Raw genomic sequence first — 24956 nt, forward strand, 5'->3', positions numbered from 1 at the left:
TGGAGGGATGGTGAGCAGTGGCAGGGGAGGATTTGGGGGTGGGGAGGAGGGCTTTGGGGAGTGGAGGGAGGGTTTTAGCAGGGTGTTCAGCTTCACTTGGGGGAGAGTTTATTTCTGGAGATGGGGGTTAGTGTGGCAGGAGGAGGTTTTGTGCAGTTTGGTTCATTTGTGGAGTTGGGGTGTGTTTATTTGGGGACAAAGTAGCAGGGGGTTGGATAGGTTTAAGCGGTGGTTGGGGAGCTGAGGGGCATTAGTTGGGAGTTGGGTGGAGGTGTGGGGATGGGTTATTTGGGGGGTCTGTGGCATTGGGGGGGTTGGAGTAGGGGCTGTGGAGGGGCTAGGAATGCAGGGAGCTTGTGGCAGTGCCAGTGGCCACAGGTGGTTGTATCTGGCTCCCTCCTTCCAAGCCCATTCCCCGTCTCCTCCGTCTTGCTTGCCCTCCTCCCTGCCTTGCTGGCTCCAGCTACGGCTGCAGGCACTGGGGAGGGATGGACTCGCTATTGCAGGGATGGAGCTCACTTGCTGGGCACTGGCCACATTCGGCATGGACTCTGTCTGCAGCACTATGCTGAGGCCTTGTGGTTTAGCCTCACCACTGGGTTAGCCTCACCATTGGACTTTCTCTGCTCATCTTGCTGCTGGGCAGCCAAGCAAATCAGCACCAAGCTGGCCCCAGCATTGCCAGAGATGGGTCTTTGCCTGTGGAGCTGGGCTTTGCATGCAGGCAGTGGGATGGTTCAGACTTGAGAGGGTTGAACCCCATCTAGCCCTAGCAACCCACTGCCTAGCCTCATTGTTTCCTTGTCCTCCCCCATAAATCTGTTGCCTCATCTTAGATTGTAAGGTGTTTGGAGAAGGGACTATCTGCTGTACAGACCTAGCGCTATGGGTTCCTGGTCTAGATCCTAGGTGCTCCTGCACTGGAGATAATACTAATAAATAGTTCTCCAACAGGCGAAAAAAAAAAAAGGCATGACCACAACATATGAACCAACTATAAGTGACAAAACACAAAAAAGAATAGCCTCAAGTGTGTATGAAACTGCTTTTTGTGGTGTTGTATAAGACCTATTTTACATCTTATACGAAATAAAAAAAATTTGCTATTAGGAAAGTTTGTTGATACACTAGAACAAATCACCTTTCCAGTCTCTTTTTCCTATCTAACTATATATGGGCTTTATCCCTTTAGTCTATTTCCAGGCCAATGGTCCAGTGTAGTATTTTAGGTATCTAGTTTTGGTATAGTCTGGATATAGCATATAACCACAGGTATGTTTGTTTTGAAGTGGGGGTTGAGATATATTTTGCATCTCACAGTGAGTTTTAAGGGTAGATCTACAGCTGGCATCTATTGTCATAGCTCCATTGAAGTAAATGGAACTATGATAATTTACACCACCTGAGGATCTTTCCCTTAATTTTCAATTTCAAATTTTCAGTTTTTTTTCCTATGAAGCTGTATGCATTAATAATAATTTTGCTTTGATTAATTAGATCCCTTAAGGGTCCAGACCTGCTATCCCTTTTTAGGTCAAAGTCCCATCAAGATCAATGGGAATTTGGCCTCATTACCAACTACAGTATCAGGTTCTGGTTGAGCAAAGGATTAAGTCTATTGTTGCTGAACAAACCCATTACCAGTAACAGTATGTATTTGTTTAATTTCCAATTATTATTTGGCTCAGACTGACAGGAAGCACTTTATATAGCAATACAGACTGCCACATTAACATCTCCTTGGATATAATTATGTCAAATTTTGTTGAATAGTGCTAATGATATGTAGGGCTTTCTCAAATCTTACAAGAGTTTGGTGATTTAAAAAAATCTTTGAATTTTTGTTTCAAACTCTTTAATATCCTTCAGTTATCTTTCTTGATGAGAGATAAGAGACAGATACTGATTTTCTCCCAGTGCCCCCATTTTCTGGTGTAAACTGGGTGTTATCTTCAAAACAGTGTTGCCTAAAAGATTTGTGGCCTATCAAGCTCTGACTGCATATTCTGAAGTGTAATCCAAATATTCTTAGTTACATTACTTAAACTTTTAGTTTTGCCAAGATTTATTAAGTGAAGGGCAAATGATTCATGACCTACTGCAGACTATATGCTGTGTAAAGTTACACTTCCTCTTACTGGTTCAACTTTTACCAGTCTTTTGTTGCAGAGAGAATGTTTGTACAATAGACTTCTCAGTCCTATTTGACAACAGGAACTAAACACAGCAGCCTACATTTTTATTGTCTCATTGGTGTTAACAGGATCGACTGAATTTTACACCTATTTAAAAAAAGTGTGGCTGACTTTTGCATGAATTTCTCCACCCTCATTAAATGGCTATCACCCTCGACTCCAAAGATGCTAGTACTTCAATGGTACTGTATGCACAGAGTTTGTAACATGGGGACATTTGGGTTGAAAGGGCCCATGTCTACACTGGAAAAATTAATCCCCAAATTCTCATTACTTCTAACTTTTGGTTCAGGTGATGTGGTGTTAAAGCTGGTCTACACAGTCTAGAAAGGGCATTGGTGGCTGGAAGTTTTTGCCACAAATTTAGTTAAATCTGCTGAAAAAATAGTCTAATTGGTTTAAAAAAAAAAAAAGGTTCAAGGTGCTGAAGTCTTGAATACATTGGCTCCCACCATATTCACTAGTTCAGCTAAGCTAGTGTCAGACCTGATCGGAATTATTTTGATAAATTTCTCCAGTGCAGGCAAGGCTTTAGAGCCACAAACAGAAGTGGGCTAAAAATTCAAAGTCTGGATCTGAACCTCTCCCAAGCCGAGGGTTGTTCAGATGTGGGGACAAATCATACTAAAGACTAAGTATGGTGGCTGAGAAGTTCAGATTCAGAACAGAATTTCTCAAAATTTTAGTTGTTTGGATCCGTGGTCTGGTCTGGAATCACAACTTCAGCATAAAATATTGTAACAAATCAGTTGCTACCTAGGAAATCTCCCATGGGAGCTGGGGCTGCCTTATGCATGCCAAAGCTGCTGAGAATTTCACAACGTCAATGGGAACAGAACTTATTTCCTTCTGCTGCAAAAACAGTACTTAAGCTAAAGGCAAGTTCCATTTGTAGTCAGCACTGCAGGGCAGTATGGTATTACTCATGGTAGTGTGCTCCTGATCCCATCCTGCAGAGACAAGTAGTACAAACACACACACGTGCTTGCCAGTTCGGTAGTGTTATGATTAGTACAACCTCAGAAATCATGTGCTCCACTAATCCTGACTGTGGTTTAAAAATGATGAGATTTTTAAAAAAATTATACATATGGGTACTTTTTATTTGATTGTGGGACCGTTACAGTGCTCTCAGGTTGTGTTTTGAAGCTATTCTCTCCAACCATAATGGCTAGAAATGTACCTCTTTTTAGTAAAAAAAAAAACTGAGGTTATCACATAATCACTTCAGTCCCGGAGCTGCGGCTTTATGAAAGCCATCAAGTACTGTTTCAGAGTAGCAGCCGTTAGTCTGTATTCGCAAAAAGAAAAGGAGTACTTGTGGCACCTTAGAGACTAACAAATTTATTAGAGCATAAGCTTTCGAAGTGAGCTGTAGCTCACGAAAGCTTATGCTCTAATAAATTTGTTAGTCTCTAAGGTGCCACAAGTACTCCTTTTCTTTTATCAAGTACTGTGAAACTCAGAATAAAATTGTGAGCACTAGGATGCACAGGGGGACTCAGCCCGTGTAATTTATAGCGCTGCTGATTTTCATTATGCAGCATAATTGTTAATGATTATAATATTGAGGCAGCACCTACAGCATTAACAAGCTGTGGTGTGTATAAAGAGGAGAGGCGTGAGCAGGCACGGGGAGGTGATTTCACCCCTGTACCTAGCACTGGCGAGGCCGACCCTGGAACGCAGTGGACAATTCTGCTGCCCACGCTTTTAAAAGGATGCTGAAAAACTAGAGAGGTGCAGAGAAGAGGCACCAAAAACGACTCAAGGGCTGGAGAAAATGCCTTAGAGCGAGAGACCTAAAGGGCTTGGCCGAGCCACAGCGCACAAGGAGAAAATAGCGGGTCCACACGGGCTCGCTAATCCAGCGGCAGGAAGCGTGACAAGCACCAGGGGCGAGCTGGGAGCTCAAGCCGGACACAGGCAACATTAGGTACAGAATACCGCGGACGGGGAGTCCCCACTGAAGCGAACTACGAGCGTCTCCACCTCTTGCTGTCGGCAGATCCCGGCTGGCTGCCCAGCTGCAAGATTGGCTTTGGCCAGACCCTGGCGCTGGGGCTCCCGGCAGGGCTGGCGGGCCACAGCCTGCGCCGCGCAAGAGGTCAGACTCCCGGAGCTGAAGGTCGCCGCCGGCCTGCAGCGCGGGCGGAGCCGGCGCACTCGGGCTGCTGGGCGAGGTGCTGTGGGGTCGCCGGCCCCGGGCTGCTGGGCACCAGCGCAGGCACGGTCCGCGGCGCGTGCCCCAGGGGCCGACGCAGGAAGAGGGAGCGCGCGGCGGACACGCGCAGCGGTAGGACTGAGGCTGTGAGTATGGGGGAGGGGGGTCTCCCCAGAGAAACACCGCGGGGTGGAGGGGCCCCTTGGCCGCGCGCCAGCGCGGGTCTGGTTTGTCGACAGCCCCTGCCAGGCTTCCACCCGGGGAGAGTCTCTCACCCCTCCCTTGTCCCCCTCGCCACGGCGCGTTCCGCGCTCCCCCTCCCCTCTGCGCGCTGACGTTGTCGCGTCTCGCTCTCTCGGCGGCTGGAAGCGGCGGGGGCAGGTGACGGCGGCTCGGGCGGCTGTTTGCTCGCTCGCTCGCTCAGCGGTGAAGGGACGGAGCAGCGCGAGCCGGGCCCGCGGGTGAGTCCGTGACGCCGCCGCGTTCTAGATCCCGCTGCTCGGGAGCCGGGGACCTGCGCGCGCCCGCGGGGGGTTCCGCTCCCCCCTCACCCGCCCCGCGGGCTCCTCACAGCGGCTCCCGCCGGGGCCTCCCCGCCCTGGGGGCCGGAGCGGATGCAGGGGCGGCCCTGGACAAAGGGCCACAGAGCCCCCGGGGTGGGGTGAATGGTCGCTGCCTATGGAGAAGCAGGAGCGCGCCCGGCCCGCTGTCGCGGCAGGTCTCGGCGCGAGGGGGAGCGGGGCGGGCAGAGCCCCGGGCAACCACCCACCCGGGGGAATCGGGCTGCGTTGTTTGGCAACTGCGTAACCCCTCGGTCACGTGACGCCGGTGTCCCAGCGCCGCCGCCCCCACCCCCCCCCCCGTGCTACTTTATCTCCCTCACCCCCTTTCCCAGCTCAGCCCACGGCCCGGACCAGCCGGGGGTGCGGGTGGGGTCGGGGGCAGCGCATCGGGGAAACTTCACCCCGCTCAACATTTTATTTAAAAAAAAAAATCTTCTACCACCAAACTCGTAGTAGATTTATAATTTATCCACGCGCTTTGAAAGCCCTCTGGGGGAGGGACCTGTGTCTCCTGACAGGTGGGAAGCCCAGGGTGGGGTGTGATGTAACTAGACTTAGGAGAATTTATTTTTGTCATGATTTGCAGGGCTAATACCCAGGTCTGTTTTTCTGCATTTTTTTTTTTAAATTGATTTAAATTTTCATGGTTGTGGGAAATTATAGGTGGTCAGACAGGTTCAGACAATTGTTTAATGGCAGTAGACGCTGAAATTCAAGAAGTTAAGTTTTTATAACTGTGAGAACACAAATTGTCAACATCACGGCACATCGGAACATAAAACCTAAATGTTCTCAAATCAAGTTCTAATAAGTTCTCCAGCAGCATTTTTCTTATTTTGTCTCTGTAAATTTCAGCTGTTGTTGATGGAAATATTTTTATGGGTTTATGTGTATGGTGAAATTGATGTTTACCAATATTTACTGATAAAAATCTATTACTTCCAAGCTTAGATATAAGTAATATTCAGACATTTGAGAAATAGCTGCTCATCTGTCAGCCGAATCTTGCATTCATATTTCTTTTGATGACTTCACAGAGGATTGTTTTGCTTTGTTTTAGGTATTCGTAGTTTTTTCCACAGTTTTTTCTGTGGTTGGGTATCTTGAACAGTTAGGGAGGCAGAATGGACTTGCAAATATTAAAATATATCTAAGTTTCAAAACTTTAGACCAGAGGTCCCCAAACTGTGGGGAGCGCCCCCATATGGAGCCACAGAGGAATGTTCCCGGGGGGCATAGGCACGGCTGCTCCTCAAAGCAAAGGAACTGCATAAGTGTGCAGTATTAATTTTTAATATCTTTTAAATAATGCTGTGCAGTATTTTGTATATCCTGTTTTCAAAATGTCATCTCTTCAGCTTGTAACTTTCATGATTGTAATAAAAAATTGAGCCAGGAAATGATATCAAAATGATTAAGGTACTTTAGGAGGTTTAAAAAGGGGGCACACAAAAACTTTTAGTGAAAATGCTTTTTTTTGGTAACTAACAGTTTGGGCCCTGGGATTTCCTTGCATCATTTTTAGCATATTTAAATGGAAGGTGAAAATATATCTGTGGCCCAATTTTTGGTACAATGAACAGATGACACAGCTTCTCCACTGAAACTAATAGACTACTAGGAATATCTGGTAAATATAATTTTTATCTAAAAGCAACAGATAGTAACCTATATTGACATGATCTAAAAAATTGAAAGTGTTCTAGTTCACAATAAAAAGGATAAAATGTTTACTCTTTTACTGATTCTTATGGTAAACTTCCAATTTGCAGACTGTAAATGTGGTAGTTTAATTGCTTGTCTGCTAAAACAAATTCCAGAATATTTAGTAATCGTTAGGAGGAATAAGATACAGAATATACTTTTGTGTTTCTCATATTTGATATCTTAAAGGAAATATTGCAATCAAATACAAATTTGAAAACAAAAGCACAGAGGCAGTAGTCAAGTATTGACAGTTTGTTTAAAACTGGTCTTTGGAACTGCTCTTCAAAATGGATTATCAGAATGCAGCTTTTGTCAGATAGTATTGAATTAACAGTAAAATCTGTATCTTGATTTGGTCAAAATGAGAGTAAATCTGACTTTTATTTACTGATAATTTTGCAGCAATTTACTCCACAATCCGTTGGATAGAATTAAATTGCTAACAATTACAGTTGTCTTTATAAGAAATTAAAAATAATACTTTGACTCTATTGATATGGTGCAGCATCTGTGCTAAAAGAAGGAAGGAAATTGTGCCCATTTTTTTTACTAATGTGTAAATCAATTGATGAACTATGGTTTAACTAGCATCTTCAAATTATGCAGCATCAATTTAGCTGTAATTGAACTGTCAGTTACCAAGATGGAACTGCAGAATTTTCAAAGCCTACAGGAACAATTGACTTCTAGAATTGGTGGTAGAAAGCCAACTTAACAGAATCATACTCTTTCTCTGCTGTGCATTTTAGTCAAAGTTATAAAGGTGTTGCTGTATCCAGCACCTGTCTCTACGCAGCAGTGGTAATTTGGGGCCCAAACCTGCTTCCAGGGGCATCAGTGGCAAAATCCCTGTTGCAGTTAATGAATATTATATTGTTTTGGTTATGACTGGTGAATCAAAGTTTAGATATTTTAGAAATAAGTCATAGTAGGACTATTAAATTTGGCAGTTTATCCTTAATTAGAAATAATCTTCAACTATGTTAAGGGCTGTTCTAAAAAGAACTGTGATCAATTGTTTCTCCATGTCCACTGAAGGTAGGACAAGAAGTAATGGGCTTAATCTGCAACAAGGCAGAATTAGATATTAGGAAAAACTTTCTACCTATAAGGGCAGTTAAGATCTGGAATAGGATTCCAAGGGAGGTTGTGGAATCCCGATCATTGGAGGTTTTCACGAACAGATTAGACAGATGCCTATCAGGGTGGTCCAGGTTTACTTTGGTCCTGCCTGAGTACAGGGGCTAGACTTGATGACTTCTTGACGACCCTATGATTCTAACAGATTTATTTGAGTATAAGCTTTCGTGAGCTACAGCTCACTTCAAAGGATACATCACGAAAGCTCACGAAAAGCTCATGAAAGCTTATGCTCAAATAAATTTGTTACTCTCTAAGGTGCCACAAGTACTCCTTTTCTTTTTGCGAATACAGACTAACACCGCTGCTACTCTGAAACCTATGATTCTATGAAATTGAAACTTCTGTAATATATCAGTCCTAACTGGAGTTTAGAATTAAGATTCCAGTTGTAGCAGAATAAGAGGAGGAAAACTTTTATTTTGAATGTCTCTTCACCAGTTTTGATAAATGTGTTTGACCATTTTATACTAATTTTTTTCCCCTGTGATACAATAGTGAATGGATGTATCTGCTAACTAAACATCAGCCCTTTTTATTAGCTGATCATGGAAGGCATAAAAGGACTCTATCAACTTGAAATCTAATCACATCACTATATATATTTTTTAAATCTTTCCCATTCCTTTGCAAAAGAGTTTACAGAAACATGGGAAAGTGACTGGTTATATGGGGGAGACAGTGAGCTGTCAAATGCAAAGAAGACACTATAATTTCAGTTATAGTAATATCATGTGTTAACTGTAACAATGGCAGATAACAAACTTTCAGACAGAAGTATAATTTTCATTTTTTAAGTTCGAGTATCTTAAAAAAAATTTACAATTTTTATAACTGCTTCATGAGTATTAAGCAGAGGCACTAGTCAGACAGGGTTTTGTTTGACTTCTTTTGAGTCAGGGAGCCTAATGAAAAATTCTAAAATTGTATTTTGGTAGAGCCAGCTGTATTTACAGAAGAAAAGTTTTTATATAACTTAAATTACGTTTATTGACAAATTACTGAATGAGACTTTCACATCTTTTTAAGCATATAGGGTAAATCTTAAATCTTAATTTAATGAATTAATGCCTTAATTGCATTCATTATTTCAGAATACTCCATGCAGTGGTACAGTACTTGCAAGGTTGGCAGTACTGTTTAATACAAGCTTTAAAAATCCACTAGCCTTTGGCAAACAGGAAGCTTTCCTGCTATCTGCTTTTGCAGAATCTAAGCTTCTATCTATTCTAGCCCTTATGACTGTGAAGATCACCTTCCAAATATGAACAAAGTAGAAATTGAAAACGCTATCTTCCTAAATCTGCAGATTTTTAGTTCCTCTGTTGCTGTTCAGATCTCCAAAGCAGCATCCAAGCAAAAACTGACCAGAGCCTTCCCAGTCTTCACTGCTGTTACGAGAAAAGGAGCACTTGTGGCACCTTAGAGACTAACAAATTTATTTGAGCATAAGCTTTCATGAGCTACAGCTCACTTCATCGGATACATTTCAGTGGAAAATACAGTGGGGAGATTTATATACACAGAGAACATGAAACAATGGGTATTACCATACACACTGTAACAAGAGCGATCAGGTAAGGTGAGCTATTACCAGCAGGAGAGCAGGGGAGGGGGAGAACCTTTTGTAGTGATGATCAAGGTGGGCCATTTCTAGCAGTTGAAAAGCACTTCTGAGGAACAGTGTGTGTGTGTGTGTGTGGGGGGGGGGGGGAATAAACATGGGGAAATAGTTTTACTTTGTGTAATGACCCATCCACTCCCAGTCTTTATTTAAGCCTAAGTTAATTGTATCCAGTTTGCAAATTAATTCCAATTCAGCAGCCTCTTATTGGAGTCTGTTTTTGAAGTTTTTTTTGTTGAAGAATTGCCACTTCTAGGTCTGTAATTGAGTAACCAATGAGATTGAAGTGTTCTCCGACTGGTTTTTGAATGTTATAATTCTTGACATCTGATTTGTGTTCATTTATTCTTTTACATTGAGACTGTCCAGTTTGGCCAATGTACATGGCAGAGAGGCATTGCTGGCACATGATCGCATATATCATATTGGTAGATGTGCAGGTGAATGAGCCTCTGATAGTGTGGCTGATGTGATTAGGCCCTCTGATGATGTCTCCTGAATAGATATGTGGACACAGTTGGCAACGGGCTTTGTTGCAAGGTTAGGTTCCTGGGTTAGTGGTTCGGTTGTGTGGTTGCTGGTGAGTATTTGCTTCAGGTTGGGGGGCTGTCTGTAAACAAGGACTGGCCTATCTCCCAAGATGTGTGAGAGTGATTGGTCGTCCTTCAGGATAGGTTGTAGATCCCTGATGATGCATTGGAGAGGTTTTAGTTGGGGGCTGAAGGTGATGGCTAGTGGCGTTCTGTTATTTTCTTGGGCCTGTCCTGTAGTAGGTAACTTCTGGGTACTCTTCTGGCTCTGTCAGTCTGTTTCTTCACTTCAGCAGGTGGGTATTGTAGTTGTAAGAACACTTGATAGAGATCTTGTAGGTGTTTGTCTCTGTCTGAGGGGTTGGAGCAAATGCGGTTGTATCATAGAGCTTGGCTGTAGACAATAGATCGTGTGATGTGCTCTGGGTGAAAGCTGGAGGCATGTAGGTAGGCATAGCGGTCAGTAGGTTTCCGATACAGAGTGGTGTTTATGTGACCATCGCTTATTAGCACCGTAGTGTCCAGGAAGTGGATCTCTTTTGTGGACTGGTCCAGGCTGAGGTTGATGGTGGGATGGAAATTGTTGAAATCATGGTGGAATTCCTCAAGGGCTTCTTTTCCATGGGTCCAGATGATGATGTCATCAATGTAGCACAAGTAGAGTAGGGACATTAGGGAACGAGAGCTGAGGAAGCGTTGTTCTAAGTCAGCCATAAAAATGTTGGCATATTGTGGGGCCATGCAGGTACCCATAGCAGTGCCGCTGATTTGAAGGTATACATTGTCCCCAAATGTGAAATAGTTATGGGTGAGGACAAAGTCACAAAGTTCAGCCACCAGTATTGCCATGACATTATCGGTGATACTGTTCCTGACGGCTTGTAGTCCATCTTTGTGTGGAATGTTGGTGTAGAGGGCTTCTACATCCATAGTGGCCAAGATGGTGTTTTCAGGAAGATCACTGATGGATTGTAGTTTCCTCAGGAAGTCAGTGGTATCTTGAAGATAGCTGGGAGTGCTGGTAGTATAGGGCCTGAGGAGGGAGTCTACATAGCCAGAGAATCCTGCTGTCAGGGTGCCAATGCCTGAGATGATGGGGTGTCCAGGATTTCCAGGTTTATGGATCTTGGGTAGCAGATAGAATACCCCAGGTCGGGGTTCCAGGGGTGTGTCTTTATGAATTTGTTCTTTTACTTTTTCAGGGAGTTTCTTGAGCAAATGCTGTAGTTTCTTTTGGTAACCCTCAGTGGGATCAGATGGTAACGGCTTGTAGATTCTGGTGTTGGAGAACACTTCAATCTCTTTGATCACTCGATTATAGACCTAAAAGTGGCAATTCTTCAACAAAAAATCTTCAAAAACAGACTCCAGCGAGGGACTGCTGAATTGGAATTAATTTGCAAACTAGATACAATTAATTTAGGCTTGAATAAAGACTGGGAGTGGATGGGTCATTACACAAAGTAAAACTATTTCCCCATATTTATCCGCGCCCCCCTCCCCCCCCCCCCCGTTCCTCAGAGGAGCTTGTCAACTGCTGGAAATGGCCCCACCTTGATTATCACTACAAAAGGTTTCCTCTCTTCCCCCCCTCACCCCTCCCCTCCCAATCTCCTGCTGGTAATAGCTCACCTTACCTGATCAATCTCCTTACAGTGTGTACGGTAACACCCATTGTTTCATGTTCTCTGTGTATATAAATCTCCCCACTGTATTTTCCACTGAATGCATCTGATGAAGTGAGCTGTAGCTCACAAAAGCTTATGCTCAAATAAATTTGTTAGTCTCTAAGCTGCCACAAGTACTCCTTTTCTTTTTGCGGATACAGACTAACACAGCTGCTACTCTGACTGCTGTTAAGAGAGTTCTCTGTGAGTAGCAATTAAACTGACAAGAATAATCAATTTCTTTCTGTTTCAAATTGGGAAAAGCTCTAGGCAGTAGAGGAGGGTGCCAAAATCAGAGGCAGGGGGATGATGGTTTTGTTGGGAGAACCCCACCATCACTCTTGCAACAACCAGAGGGGCTTCGAAGGATGCAGGTGACACCTGCTAGCCAGACACTTCAAAAGATGGAACCCCTGAGTAGATTCCATGGACATCAGCTTGGTAGGAATCCCAGCACCTTTCACTTTCATAGCAGCTTGTGTGGGATGCTCTCTCCTGGATGTTGCTCCTGGCCATTAGAGCTGCTTCTCTAGTTTAATAATTTGGCTGTTAGGTGTTTGAATAAATGTTTCAGCCCGTGTGTGAGATGTAGGTGAATGAAATGAGGTTTTGTGTGTGTAATGGAAGAGCTGGGGGTGGTACAGTTGAGGAAGAGAATGTTAGGTGCATAGGGTGAGAGATTACATTAAAACATACTGAAATTCGGAGCAGGGGCAGTTTGGGGAAGGGTGCATGTTTCAGCACAGGTATCTTTCATCCTGGCTAGGTAAATTGTTCAAGACTTGCTTAATTTAGAAATAACAATTTAATGAAATGTAGAGGTTACCTGAAGTCGGTTTCTGAACTAATTCACTTTAAAGGTACATAGTAGTTTAAAAGCTGCTTTATCTTAATGTTAAAGTTATATCCCTGACTGGATATTTAGGGGTAATTACCCTCCTATATAGTAGGACCTTGCTTGCTTTTTAAAAGGATGCATTCAAAATTGAAAGACCTGACTTATTTTCCTTCTCCCCACTCCACTGTTAACTAATTTGGGTTATGATGTGTATCACCTCTGACAGTGGATTTGGAAAAGGGTTAGACAAAAAGCTTCTTTAAATGAGATGTAGCAGCAGTAATTCAGTGACAGCTTCTGAAAGGTGATAGATCAAACACCACTCCCAGAGTATTGAGCTTTGTTACAACTGCCTCTTTGGTCACAGTAAACCCAATATCTTGTCTGTTGGGCTGCTTAAGGAGGAGCTGGAATTTTAACACTGTTGCAGCTCTTCTTTTTGGAAGCTAATGGGTGGTGGAGGAGGGGGATGACCAGAGAGACACTGAAAACAACCTTTGCCTTTAAAAGGGTGTAAGGACAAATGTCAAAGCCTGTTGATCTTGGCAGTATTCCTTAGAAATAATTTCTAAAATGTCCCATACTCAGCTGTAGCCAGAGAACAACTTTAGTATGGCGATTTATTACTCAAACATGTTAACTAGAAACATTTACAGTCCGCTGTTATCAATGATAACAGTCTACAGTTATGCTAAGTATTCAGCTCTCTCTCCGAGACCTATCGCTCTTTAACTTTGCTCTGTTGCATTCGTATGAGTCTGATCTGTGCACTAAAATTTCACGGAAATAGCTCTTTTCTTTAGTGAATGGAAACATTGCATATGACACTTCCTCACGTTCACTTTAAAATGAACCTCAGATGTAACACATGATGCCACAGTTGAAAGGGGCAGCACAAATTGGTTAAGAACATGTGATTTAATCGCGCTTTAAAAGCGGCAGCAGAGGAGCAATGTCTAACTCATAGGTAGCGCGTTAGTCAAGGGTATTTTTAGAAAAAGTCATGGAGAGCTCACAAGCGTTAAACAAAAATTCACAGTCCGTGACCTGTTCGTAACTTATACTAAAAATACCTGTGATTAAATCTTGGAGGGGGGGGACACCCATGGTCAGCTGCAGACTGCTACCTGGGGCCAGTGGACTGTGGCTGTGCCGGCTGGCCAGCTACCTGGGGCCAGCGGCTGCTTCAGCTGGCTGCGGACCGCTGCTGCTCCGGCCAGCTGGCCAGGGACCACTTCTCAGGGCCGCGGACCGCTGCTGCTCCAGCCGGCTGGCCGCGGACCACTTCCCAGGGCTGCGAACTGCTACTGCTCCAGCCAACCAGGGACCACTGCCCAGGACCGCAGATGCTCCGGCTGGCCACCATGAGATCACTACTGCGACCGCTGGAGCAGCAGCTGGTGTAGCTGTCCTGGAGGCCACCTGAGCAGCTGGCCCCAGAGGTCAACCACACTGGCCCCTACAGAGGTCACAGAATCTGTAACTTCCGTAAGCTCCACGACAGACACAGAGCCCTACTAATGTAATGCTTTACAGAATTAGTAAGGGTTACCAACCATTTCCATGTTTCATCTCTCTTTTTTTTTTTTTTATAGTAGAACCTTGCTTGATCCCAGTTAGGGTGTGGGGACAGTGTGATCTTGACACCTTGGTATCATTTTGTGACCTCATGGGAGCTGCGAATCCCTGCTTTAGAGTTATTTGCCTATAGCTTACTGCTTCAGTTCCAGCTTCTGTCATTAGTAAGACAGTTACTACCATCTGATGGCTATTTAGCTTGTGTGTCTAGTTTCTGCTGAACAAATAACACGTTGCAAAGCGTATCATGACTGGCATTAACTGGTACCCTTGGCACTTTGAAAGAGGCATTTGACCAAATAGTTATGGAAACTGAACTACCTTCTCATCCTTTCTCATACATGCATACATGCAATTTATTATGAATGAATCTCAAAACATTTTATGAATGTTAAAACCCCTCTGTCTTCCCAGACTCCCTGAGTTTAAGAAGGGACTTGTGATTGAGCATACACCTTCTTAGAATTACGCAATGTGTCAAAAGGCTTGGGAAGTAGAGAGAGAGGTGTTGGGTATGAACATAGTTGCTCTTGTTTCTCCACTGCTTGTCAGTACACTAGTAAGCAGCAGTCTTAAGAATGGCTGTTCACCTGCAGATACCTAGTTCTTATATACCAATGTAATTGCCTTTATAAATACCTTAGAAAGAGAGGTAGGTTTGATATCACAACAGTGGATGACAAAATGCAGGCAGAAATTGCGGATTTTAAAACAAGACCACCTGTTTGAAAACTGTATTTCTAGATGTTGAAAATATCCTGCATAAAATGGTAAAAGAGGGTGGTATTATTCTGTTTGCTGTAATGAAGAACATAACACTGTATTTTGTTTGCTATTAAACTGCTAAATGAAAGGGAACTCTGTTCAGTGTTGCTCTAATAATGTTTTCTTTTCCTCAACTTGCAGAGAAGTTGAAACGCTAGTAAGTGTTCCCTTGTGCAGCGCAAAAGAATGAGCCAACAGTGGGAAAGTGTACGCTATATCCTGATTGAATACATTTGAAGAGGACAGTTTTAGTCTTGTGGCATGCTTCAGCAGGAACCATACTAAAAAGGAAGTAAGCTCAACATCATTGTTTTATTATGTTAATTGAATTCCATTTATCAATTACTTAGAGATACTGAGTTGAGGTTCAAAATCTGGCCTTTACTATTTAAAAAAAAAAAAAAATCCACTGAGGCAAATTCAGTTTCTCTCTTTGAAGGAACCCACAATGCCTTATGGCTTTTTATCTAGATCTCCTGCATCACCTGTTCCAAATTTTGAGTGCTAATGAGGACGCTTCCAGACATACAATTTCACACATTCTTAGGATGTATGTATGATTTAATGATGATACATTCCTATAAAAATAGGGGATAACTGGGACAGATGTCTGGCAGAAGTGTGGGTTGGGTCCACCTTAAGTGGTTTTTTGCATTTCAACATGTATTGTTTAACTGTGTGGTTCAAATGCCCAGTGTTCTTTGAGTATTCTTTTCACACCTGAATTGCTGACTAAATATTTCAGATAGTTCATTTTCAACACGGCTTTTAAAAATAAAACTATGTATATTTTAGGCTGCTTTCTGCAACAATAGTAAGAAACATAATTCCTCCTGTTTATCAGCCATTTAAAAAAGTGAAAGTAGAGCTTAAGCAATTCAGGATAAAGGCAGTCCTACAGATTGACCCCAAAGAGTTGTTGATCAAACTTCAAAATAAAAAAAATCACCATTGCAGAACAAACATGGGAAATTTCATTCTAGAGTAAGCTATCCTTTACTTATATGAGCACCTGAAAATAAGCTTGCAATGAAAGTGCTTCTGAACCATAAATTGACCATTGCTACTGTGGTCTCTAAATATATTTTCCTCCTTTTGAAGTGCAATGTATTAATTTTAAAAATATGTTTTTTGTTTGTCCTACTGGATCTGATTAATCAAGTAAACCTGTAGACTGTGATTATTAAAGAAAAACCATTTAATGATAAAAAGAAAAGGAGTACTTGTGGCACCTTAGAGACTAACAAATTTATTAGAGCATAAGCTTTCGTGAGCTACAGCTCACTTCATCGGATGCATTTGGTGGAAAAAACAGAGGAGAGATTTATATATACACACACACACACACACAGAGAACCCATTGTTTCATGTTCTCTGTCTGTGTGTGTGTGTGTGTGTGTGTGTGTGTGTGTATATATATAAATCTCTCCTCTGTTTTTTCCACCAAATGCATCCGATGAAGTGAGCTGTAGCTCACGAAAGCTTATGCTCTAATAAATTTGTTAGTCTCTAAGGTGCCACAAGTACTCCTTTTCTTTTTGCAAATACAGACTAACACGGCTGCTACTCTGAAACCATTTAATGATAGGATCTTCTAAAAATTACATGTTTAGATGGTGGTGGTTTTATTGAATTTAAATGTTTTGGGGCCTAATTGCCCTCTCATTTGTGCATATGCAACTCCAGTTTACATCCTATAACAGCTGAGGTCCACAACCGAGAAACTGATTGGGCCTCTGAAGAAATGGATTAAACCTTCAGCCTTTTTAATTTAAAAAAAAAATTCATCCCTCTAAGTTATGGAATAACAGTGTTTGTATGAATTTTGAGATCAGATCGTCATGCCCTATCTACCTGAAATCATTCCTCCTCCAAATAATTGTCTTCCTCTCTTAGCTCAAGCCAAGTGAATAAGCAAAAGGTCTTAGATAAGCCAGTTCCACACTTGGAAGTCAAGATGCAGAATTTGATAAGTTTGGCAATCTCTTCTAGAGACTATGCATATCTGTGTAAACTAGGAATGTCTCCGTTTCTCTCCTGAGAGCCAGCATTCCAAGACTGAAGGCAAATCTACCTTCCCCCCACTCCACCCCACATGCTTTCACGTGGCAAATTGGAAGTAACATAGGTTTACTGTTAGTTATAAATTAATTCTTCTGTCATTAAAGGTCACCAGTAAGTGAAATTTGTGGCACCAGAATTTGTGATTTGCCAATACCAGCTGCATTTGTGCTTAGTGTTTGGATGTCTCGGCTTTCTCTGAGGCGTTAATCAGGTGTGACATGAAACTTGTATAGAAAATTATTTATACACAAAGTGTGTTTAACCTCCTCCACTCCTCTATAGAGATGACAATTTTAAAAAGAGCATTCAGAAGGGAGTCTCTTGTAAAACTAGTAGGGAAATAAGAATCTTTACCTAACTCTCTTTCTGGATAGTAATGCACCATTATGGAAGCTGCTGTTCCTGCTCTCCTCTTCAACAGTTGGCATATGGTAATCAATACAAGGGTTTTTCTTTCAGTTATTTCCCTGGGAATATACCACCTCTATTACATCCTGTGGGTATTCTGAGAAATCAGTAGCTTATATCCCTCTATAATAAACTCTCAAGCACAAACACTAACTTAAATCTAAACAAATTCTATTCCAAAACATAACTTCAAAAGTCTGAGAAAGCTACAAAGCAAGTTAATTGGAGGAAAATCTGAAACACAACTGGTACAGTACCTTCTCAGATCCTTCTAGGGTGAATCACTCAATTTGGCATATATTACTGTGCAGAAAGAAAATTGCCAGATGGTAATTCTGCTTCCGCATTCTGGCATGTTAATTCAGACACTATTACAAAGATTCCATTAATCTTTCCTCTTAGTTATTGATCTTGCCTAAAGGAGGGGGAAATTCTCAGATAAGAAACTGAAATATAGGTGGGCACAGTTATCCACATGATCTGCTGAGTGCTCAAGCTGTAGTGCTTTTATCAGGCATAAATTGATGACCAGGAAGTGGTTTGAATATTTTTGTGTTTGTCATTCAGAAGAAAATTAAGACGATAGTACCCAACTTTGTTACCTAGCAGATAGGGAGGGAGTGCACTAAAATAAAAGGCCATAGGTGCTGCTACATTCCTAATCCTTTTAAAATCCCTATCTATATCTATGGGTTCTGCAGGGGTTGCGTCATCCTCTGGGGAAGAAAAGAGTTTCTTGGCTCCTGAAGGAGCTGAGTCCCAGGTAGTTCGATAAATTTCCTCAAGATAAACAATCTTGCTTATTAGGAGGAAGATCATGTAGAATTAGGATTCTCCCAAAGAGAGCACTTGGGATTCCACAACAGAATGAATAGGAAAGATCCCTTTCTTAGTGTTCTCACCAGTATTATTTTAACGCTTCAGGTATCTCTTTTGGAATCATGGGAGCTATATGAAGGACCCTATCTAAATCTAGAAAGAGAGGTTTGATCTTCAGATTTGTATTGTCATATAGCCTGCTTTACATCCTTAGAGTTCCCCTTTTCCTTTGAATTCTGTACGGGATAAATAATGCCTAACAGCCTAGGCAAAACAGTTAGTTCTTTCCCCTTCTAACCTCACACAGCTTTCAAATTGGGTTCCCCCCATGAAAATTCCTTAATATTAACTTTCTGAAATTTTCACACCTTTGGGGCGTTTGGTTCTGAAAAAGATATATTGCTCCGAGAGAGAGAGTCTGGTAGGCAGCAGGCTGTATATGGTAAAGAGGACTAGTATCAACTCTGAGGCAGCTAATACCTTGTTTGGATGAGGGAAGATATTTTAAAGGACAGTTTTACTTTGAGAACACCTACCAAAGATGGTAGGCCGGAGAGGCAAAGTAGAAACTGATAGTTACCCACTTGGGAAGGGAGGGTGGTACCTCAGGCAAGAAGCATCTGGAATGGTATCTGTTGCCAAGCCTAAATCTAGAGTTAATATGGTTGCCAACACATGTGCCACTGCTAGTTACAGCCATGTCTGGTAGGAGTTATGATGCAAGTTCTCTCTGAGCACTCTACAATACTGGCTCTCAACCAGAGATGGGGGTATGCCGGGGTGGACAAACATTTTGGCCTGAGGGCTACATTGGGGTTGCAAAACTGTATTGAGGGCCAGGTAGGGAAGGCTGTGCCTCCCCAAACAGCCTGGTCTCTGCCCCCTCCCTGCTCCTTGTCCCCTAACTGTCCCCCCCAGGATCCCACCCCCATCTAACCCTCCACCCTGTCCCCTGACCGCCCCCTCCTGGGACCCCCCGCTCCTTATCCAATCCCCCCGGCCCTCTTACCATGCCGATCAGAGCAGCATATCTAGCAGCTGCACTGCCCGGCCAGAGCTAGACATGCTGTCGTTCTGCCCGGCAGGAGCGCGCAGCCCCGCCGCCCAGAATGCTGCCTGCTGCAGAGGAGGGGGAAGAGCAGGGGAGGGGTCTCCCTGGCCGAGAGCTCTAAGGCTGGGCAGGATGGTCCCATGGGCCATAGTTTGCCCACCTCTGGCAGAGGTCTTCTAGAGGGTACATCAACTTATCTAGATATTTGCCTAGTTTTACACTAGGCAACATAAAAAGCACTAGTGAAATCAGTACTACCTAAAATTTCATATAGACAATGACTTGTTTATATTGCTCTAAATACTATATGTTGAAATTTATGTACAAAATTTATATTCCAATTTATTTATTTTATAATTATATGATAAAAATGAGAAAGTGAGCTATTGTTCAGTAATGGTGTGCTCTGACACTTTTTTGTATTTTTATGTCTTTTGTAAGCAAATAGTTTTTAAGTGAGGTGTAATTTGGGGTTATGCAAGACAAATTAGACTCCTGAAAGGGGTACAGAAGTCTGAAAAGCTTGAACGCCACTGCTCTACAACACTCACCATTCATCACAAAGTTACTTCTTTTGCCTGGGTGCCTAGCTGACTCTTGAGGACTATTAGATGAGAGGAAGGAAGGAAGGAAAGTCCCTCATGAGAGCATCCCATAGAGTGTGGTGGGGGTGGGAGAAAGCTGCTGAATAGGCATTTCCATCTTCTAGACTTCTGAGCTGATGCTCACTAGCATTATTAAGAGAAGCCCTATACGTTTGCTTCATGTAGGTGCCTACAGGCAGAGCACTTGAGGATTTTCTGTCATGAAAGCAAGATTTACAATCTTGCAGCTGCTGTTCGTTTTTTGAGGAGGCATACAAACAGCTGGCTGACTGGATGCACTCAAGCAGCTATTGCACCAGAGTATGCATGAAAGAAAATTCCTTATTGATTAGTTAACACCCTGCCTGGGAGCACAGAAGGAACTTCAAACCAATTAGTCTGAATTGGCATACTAAAACTGACATAGACAACAAGGTTGGGATGCTGAACTTGGTATTTGGAAGCCATTGTTTTTGTTAATGTCACTGAAGTAGGGAACAGAATGCTGTAATCTTTCCTAAAGGTATGCATCTATAAAACTTAAATATTTTAAAGTGTTTAGTTTGTTTCATATCTGATTTGTCCAAAAGTTTAATTTCATAGAATATCAGGGTTGGAAGGGACCTCAGGAGGTCATCTAGTCCAACCCCCTGCTCAAAGCAGGACCAATCCCCAATTTTTGGCCTGGATCCCTAAATGGCACCCTCAAGGATTGAACTCACAACCCTGTGTTTAGCAGGCCAATGCTCAAGCCACTGAGCTATGGAAAGCTTCCATTTATTCTGTGATTGGTATTGTCTTTGGTGAGTTAATACTTAATACCTGACTTAAATCTATTTCTGATCCTTTGTAGGATGGCTGGCTGTGGTGAAATTGATCACTCCATCAACATGCTTCCCACTAATAGGAAGACAAATGAGTCCTGTTCTAATGCAACACCTTCCCTGACAGTCCCTGAATGTGCTATCTGTCTGCAAACGTGTGTCCACCCAGTGAGTCTGCCTTGTAAACATGTTTTCTGCTATCTGTGTGTGAAGGGAGCTTCCTGGCTTGGAAAACGATGTGCACTGTGTCGGCAGGAGATTCCCGAGGACTTTCTTGACAAGCCAACCTTACTATCACCAGAGGAACTCAAAGTGGCGAGCAGGGGCAATGGGGAATACGCTTGGTACTATGAAGGTAGAAATGGTTGGTGGCAATATGATGAACGTACCAGTAGGGAGCTGGAAGATGCCTTTTCCAAAGGTAAAAAGAGTACTGAAATGTTAATTGCTGGGTTTTTGTATGTAGCAGATCTCGAAAACATGGTTCAGTATAGGAGAAATGAGCATGGACGTCGCAGGAAAATAAAACGGGACATAATAGATATACCAAAGAAGGGAGTGGCCGGGCTTAGGTTGGACTGTGATTCTAACACTGTCAATCTAGGAAGAGAGAGCTCTGCTGATGGTGCAGACAGTACATCGGTTCTGGGGGCTGCTGCTGCGCAGCCTCTAGCATCCGTTTCTGCTAGACCCCTAACTTCACTAGATGGTCAGCTGACGAGTCCTGCAACGCCATCACCTGATGCAAGCACTTCTTTAGAGAACTCTTTTGCCCACTTACAAATAAACGGAGACAGCATGGCTGAAAGAAGTCATAGGGGAGAGGGAGAGGAAGACCAGGAGTCATCGTCTTCTGGTAGGGTGCCAGCCCCTGATACCTCCGTTGAGGAAACCGAATCGGATGATAGCAGCGATAGTGAGGATGTGTATGCTCAACTTCAGCAACTCACGTCCTCTGCCCAGCAAAGACACTTGAATGCAAATGCAAACCAATCAGTAATAGAGAGACCAGTGGCAGGGGGTGGGGCAGTAAGCAGCAGTGTAAGATCTAGAAGACCTGATGGACAGTGCACGGTAACTGAAGTTTAAATTTAGAGCCATGTGTTTTAAAAACTCAGTCCAGTATATGTAAATTTTCTGTCCATGCTGGCATTGCACTCAAACCTAGCAGTGTATTTGAAATGGGATGGGGGAACGAGAGAAACAGATTTGGCCTGTTAACTTAAAGTCTCAACATGTCTCAGCTGGAAGACTCTTTAAATGTAAGAAACTGGGGTGTCTTGTTAATGGTTTGAAAGCTACTTAGCAATACCCAGTTTTCTTGAAAATGTCTTTTGTGTTTATTTTGTAGCATTTTACCCCATGGAGATACTCAGTCCCTTTTTGGCCAATGTATATCCACTGTACAATTCAGATTGTCTTCATTATCTGACTGTTGCATTAAGTGTTTTACTACTTTCTGCATGGATTGATATATGAAAAGAACACTAAAGCAATGTGGGAACAGACAAGATGTTGGGTATGAGCAGGATGCTTAATTTAATGTGAGAAAATATGTGAGTTTGGAGTTAAGATGTGTTTTATTAGACAAAGCAATCATTTTATCTTCCTGCAGTGGAAATGTAAAAATGCTATTAACTTTTGTTGAAAATTCTTATCTGTACACACTTCATGGCGTTTTCATTGGCTTTGCTGTCTAGTCCTTGTAGTTTGTTTTTGAGGTCTTTGTTGATCTGTCTTGTTTTTGTTACAAAATTTATAATTTAATAAAAACTACACTTTAACAATCTGTGGTGTCTTTGCACTTTGATTGAATTGTACCAAAGGGGCACTTAGACAAAGGTATCATGAAGCAGGCCATGCTATGCTGCCAAAAAGGGAGGCTTGGGTTAGCTTTGAGGGATCTTGAAATTCTTGCTTCCCAGACCAGGTTATCATATAGTGTGCTCACTGGTATGAGCACATCCTTCTGGCTGACTGAATGTTAACTCTGGTGTCAGAAGCCATGCATTCTGATTTCAAGACTGCTCAGTTCATTTTGCTGTTGTGGTGGGGAAATAAAGTATTGCAGGAGAAAACCGCAGGTGATCTATACCTGTTACATCCAGTAGTGCAGCAAGTATGTTTATCTGGGTGTATTTCATCTTAGACAATCAGCTAGTTTAAATGTTTGGCCCTGGTTATGGGAAAGTTAAGGTATGCAAATATTGGGGAATACATTTCCACTTGTTTATATACCATTAGAAATCTAATTTCATGCTCTCAAAGGGTGGGACAAGCTTCTCCTGAGGTTGTCTTGGTCTGGTCTACACTACAGAATTAGGTGGACGTAAGGCAGCTGACATCAACCTAACTATGGATGTATCTACACTTAAATTTTGCTTCCGCTGACATAACTGCCCCTTACGTCAACGTAATAACTCCTCCTCCACAAGCAGGTTAGAGTCAAGGTCAATGTAGTTATGTTGACGCAGTGTCAGTGTAGAAACTGTGTTACTTATGTTGACTGTTACTGGCTTTCAGGAGCTGTCCCGCAATGCCCCACGCTGATAGTACAATCCATACAAGCACTCCTAGTGAGGCCATGCACCACTGACACAAGGAGCAAAGTGTAGACACACACATGCGATGTACTATAATTACTCTGGCAGCTTTACCCAATGTAAGGTTGACATAATTTTGTAATGTAGACATGGCCTTTAGTGGGAGATGTGGCTCTACTGCTGGCCTCAGTGTCAAAAGACAGGAAAAGCCTTTTCCCCCCCCATGGCTTCAGAAAAGCTTACAATAATTTTGAGCTGACTTGAGGTCATAAGTACTGCATTTGTTTTTAATTTTCCAAGTTCATTAAGAAACCACTTCAGTTAATTCGGTCCAGACTTTGGTCGGAGGGAAAGGACGTGGCCATATTTGCAATAAAAATGTACAGACTAAGACATTACAAGAAAGCATCTATTAACATGTCTCGGCTTCTTAATGTAAGTCATTGGAAAACAAACGGCACACTTCACATACAGTTATGATAGAAATATGATACCTGAATTGTACAGATATTGGGTACAACACTTAAATTCTCAGCTGAAAGTGCTGTTTTTATTCTCTAGGACTTCAGTTCTTTGAATGTAATGAGGTCCATTCTGATTTAGAATTGTTCTGTAAGATTGAAGCCCACATACTCAAATCCTCCTGTTTTTCTGTAAGCCATAATTGAAGTGTACACTTGTGAGGAAAAGAGCTCCAAAGACCATGCCAGACAATGTAAGAGAGACCTGCTTCTGTTTAGGAAATGGGTAGAACATGAAACAAAGGAGAATTTGATTTCCCATAGAAACTAATTTGCCTTCCATTTTTCTCCATATCAAAAATTGATGGATATGATTAAAATTACTATCTGAGCACACCGGTGAGTTATTTCCAGAGACTGACAGAAGAGGAAGGAATTGGGAAAGGACACCTGTGGCAGAATGGACTGGGAAAGATGTGTATTTTTTTTCCCCTAATTTGGGCCCCACATGGCATAAAACAAGGTTCCTTGATTCTATTCTTTTAAGGGATATAGTCTCTGAAGTTTGATCAGAGGAGACAGTAGGGAGGTTTCATTTTTTTGCTGTCTTATCAACTGATCCATTTTTAATTAAGGTTGATGAGGAGGGTGCTCTGTGACTCTTGGGCCAATTTCCAATCCCTTGTCCAATCATGCCTCCAGGCAGAGTCCCTCTGGGTAGTGTCCACTGACTCCTTAGACACCTTTGAGAAGCGATGGGCACTATCCAGAGTATTCTCTGCTCAGTGTCCCCTTCTGGATCCCTGATTTTTAACTGGTGACTTCTGTTTCTGTTTACTTACTTGTCCTAAGAAGTCATTTGTGATCTGGGCTCAGTGGGTCCTCCCCTGCAGTTGAGGGGGTGGATTTCCTGGCTACCACAACATATACACCTTTGGGGGAAGGCTATTTTTCCTGCCAATTTTCGCTAAGCTGCAGCCACTATGCATCACTCTTTTCTCTAGCTGAGTGAATTAAGAGATTTTCACCTTGTAAGAAAAGATTGGAAAGATGCACATAAGGCAATTTAGAGAAAAAGGGACTACAACTTATGTATGACATTGCTACCCTTAAATTTTATGTGGCAAAGTAAATCAGAAGGGAAGCTTGGACTATGGGGAAGACTTGTGATACCTAAGATGGTGGCTGTTACAATTCAGGACAACTGCACCTGTATTTCCTCTCAATGGTCCCTTGAGGGCACCCACTCTAGGTTCCTGGCTCCCATCACCTCTCTTGGGCAGAGACCTGTGTTTCTCTCCCTTCTGACCAGGAATTTTTCAGGCTACAGTTCTTAGCCTATATTGTGATATTTCCAGCAAGCCACACAGCCTAATGAGACCACCAGCTGCAATTTGATTTCTCGCCAGCGGCTATGAACAGCATACTAGC

At 42.7% G+C, this 24956-nt stretch overlaps 2 protein-coding genes across 10 annotated transcripts; one reads left to right on the top strand and one right to left on the bottom strand.

The window, feature by feature from the left end:
• Window positions 1-329: 329 nt before the first annotated feature.
• On the bottom strand, window positions 330-5309 carry LOC122459439 (transcriptional regulatory protein AlgP-like). The gene is made up of 3 exons (XM_043511478.1): window positions 5265-5309; window positions 4143-4844; window positions 330-3145 (listed from the first exon to the last, which is right to left on the bottom strand). Exons 1-3 carry the CDS (start codon window positions 5307-5309, stop codon window positions 3119-3121), a joined length of 774 nt encoding a protein of 257 aa, XP_043367413.1. The 3' UTR covers window positions 330-3118.
• On the top strand, window positions 3834-22310 carry RNF146 (ring finger protein 146). Of its 9 annotated transcripts, none has more exons than XM_043510911.1 (4): window positions 4108-4131; window positions 14913-15063; window positions 15243-15321; window positions 20551-22310. In XM_043510911.1, coding segments are annotated over exons 3-4 (1062 nt in total). In that variant the 5' UTR covers window positions 4108-4131; window positions 14913-15063; window positions 15243-15319; the 3' UTR covers window positions 21611-22310. The 9 variants fall into 9 exon arrangements, with proteins under 9 accessions (XP_038251615.1, XP_043366846.1, XP_043366845.1 ...); XM_043510910.1 differs by lacking the exon at window positions 4108-4131 and adding an exon at window positions 4367-4505; XM_043510913.1 differs by lacking the exons at window positions 4108-4131; window positions 15243-15321 and adding exons at window positions 4624-4820; window positions 19884-20220.
• The last annotated feature ends 2646 nt before the right edge of the window (window positions 22311-24956 follow it).

This window comes from Dermochelys coriacea, chromosome 3 (assembly GCF_009764565.3).
Source record: "Dermochelys coriacea isolate rDerCor1 chromosome 3, rDerCor1.pri.v4, whole genome shotgun sequence".
Taxonomy (NCBI): domain Eukaryota; kingdom Metazoa; phylum Chordata; order Testudines; family Dermochelyidae; genus Dermochelys; species Dermochelys coriacea.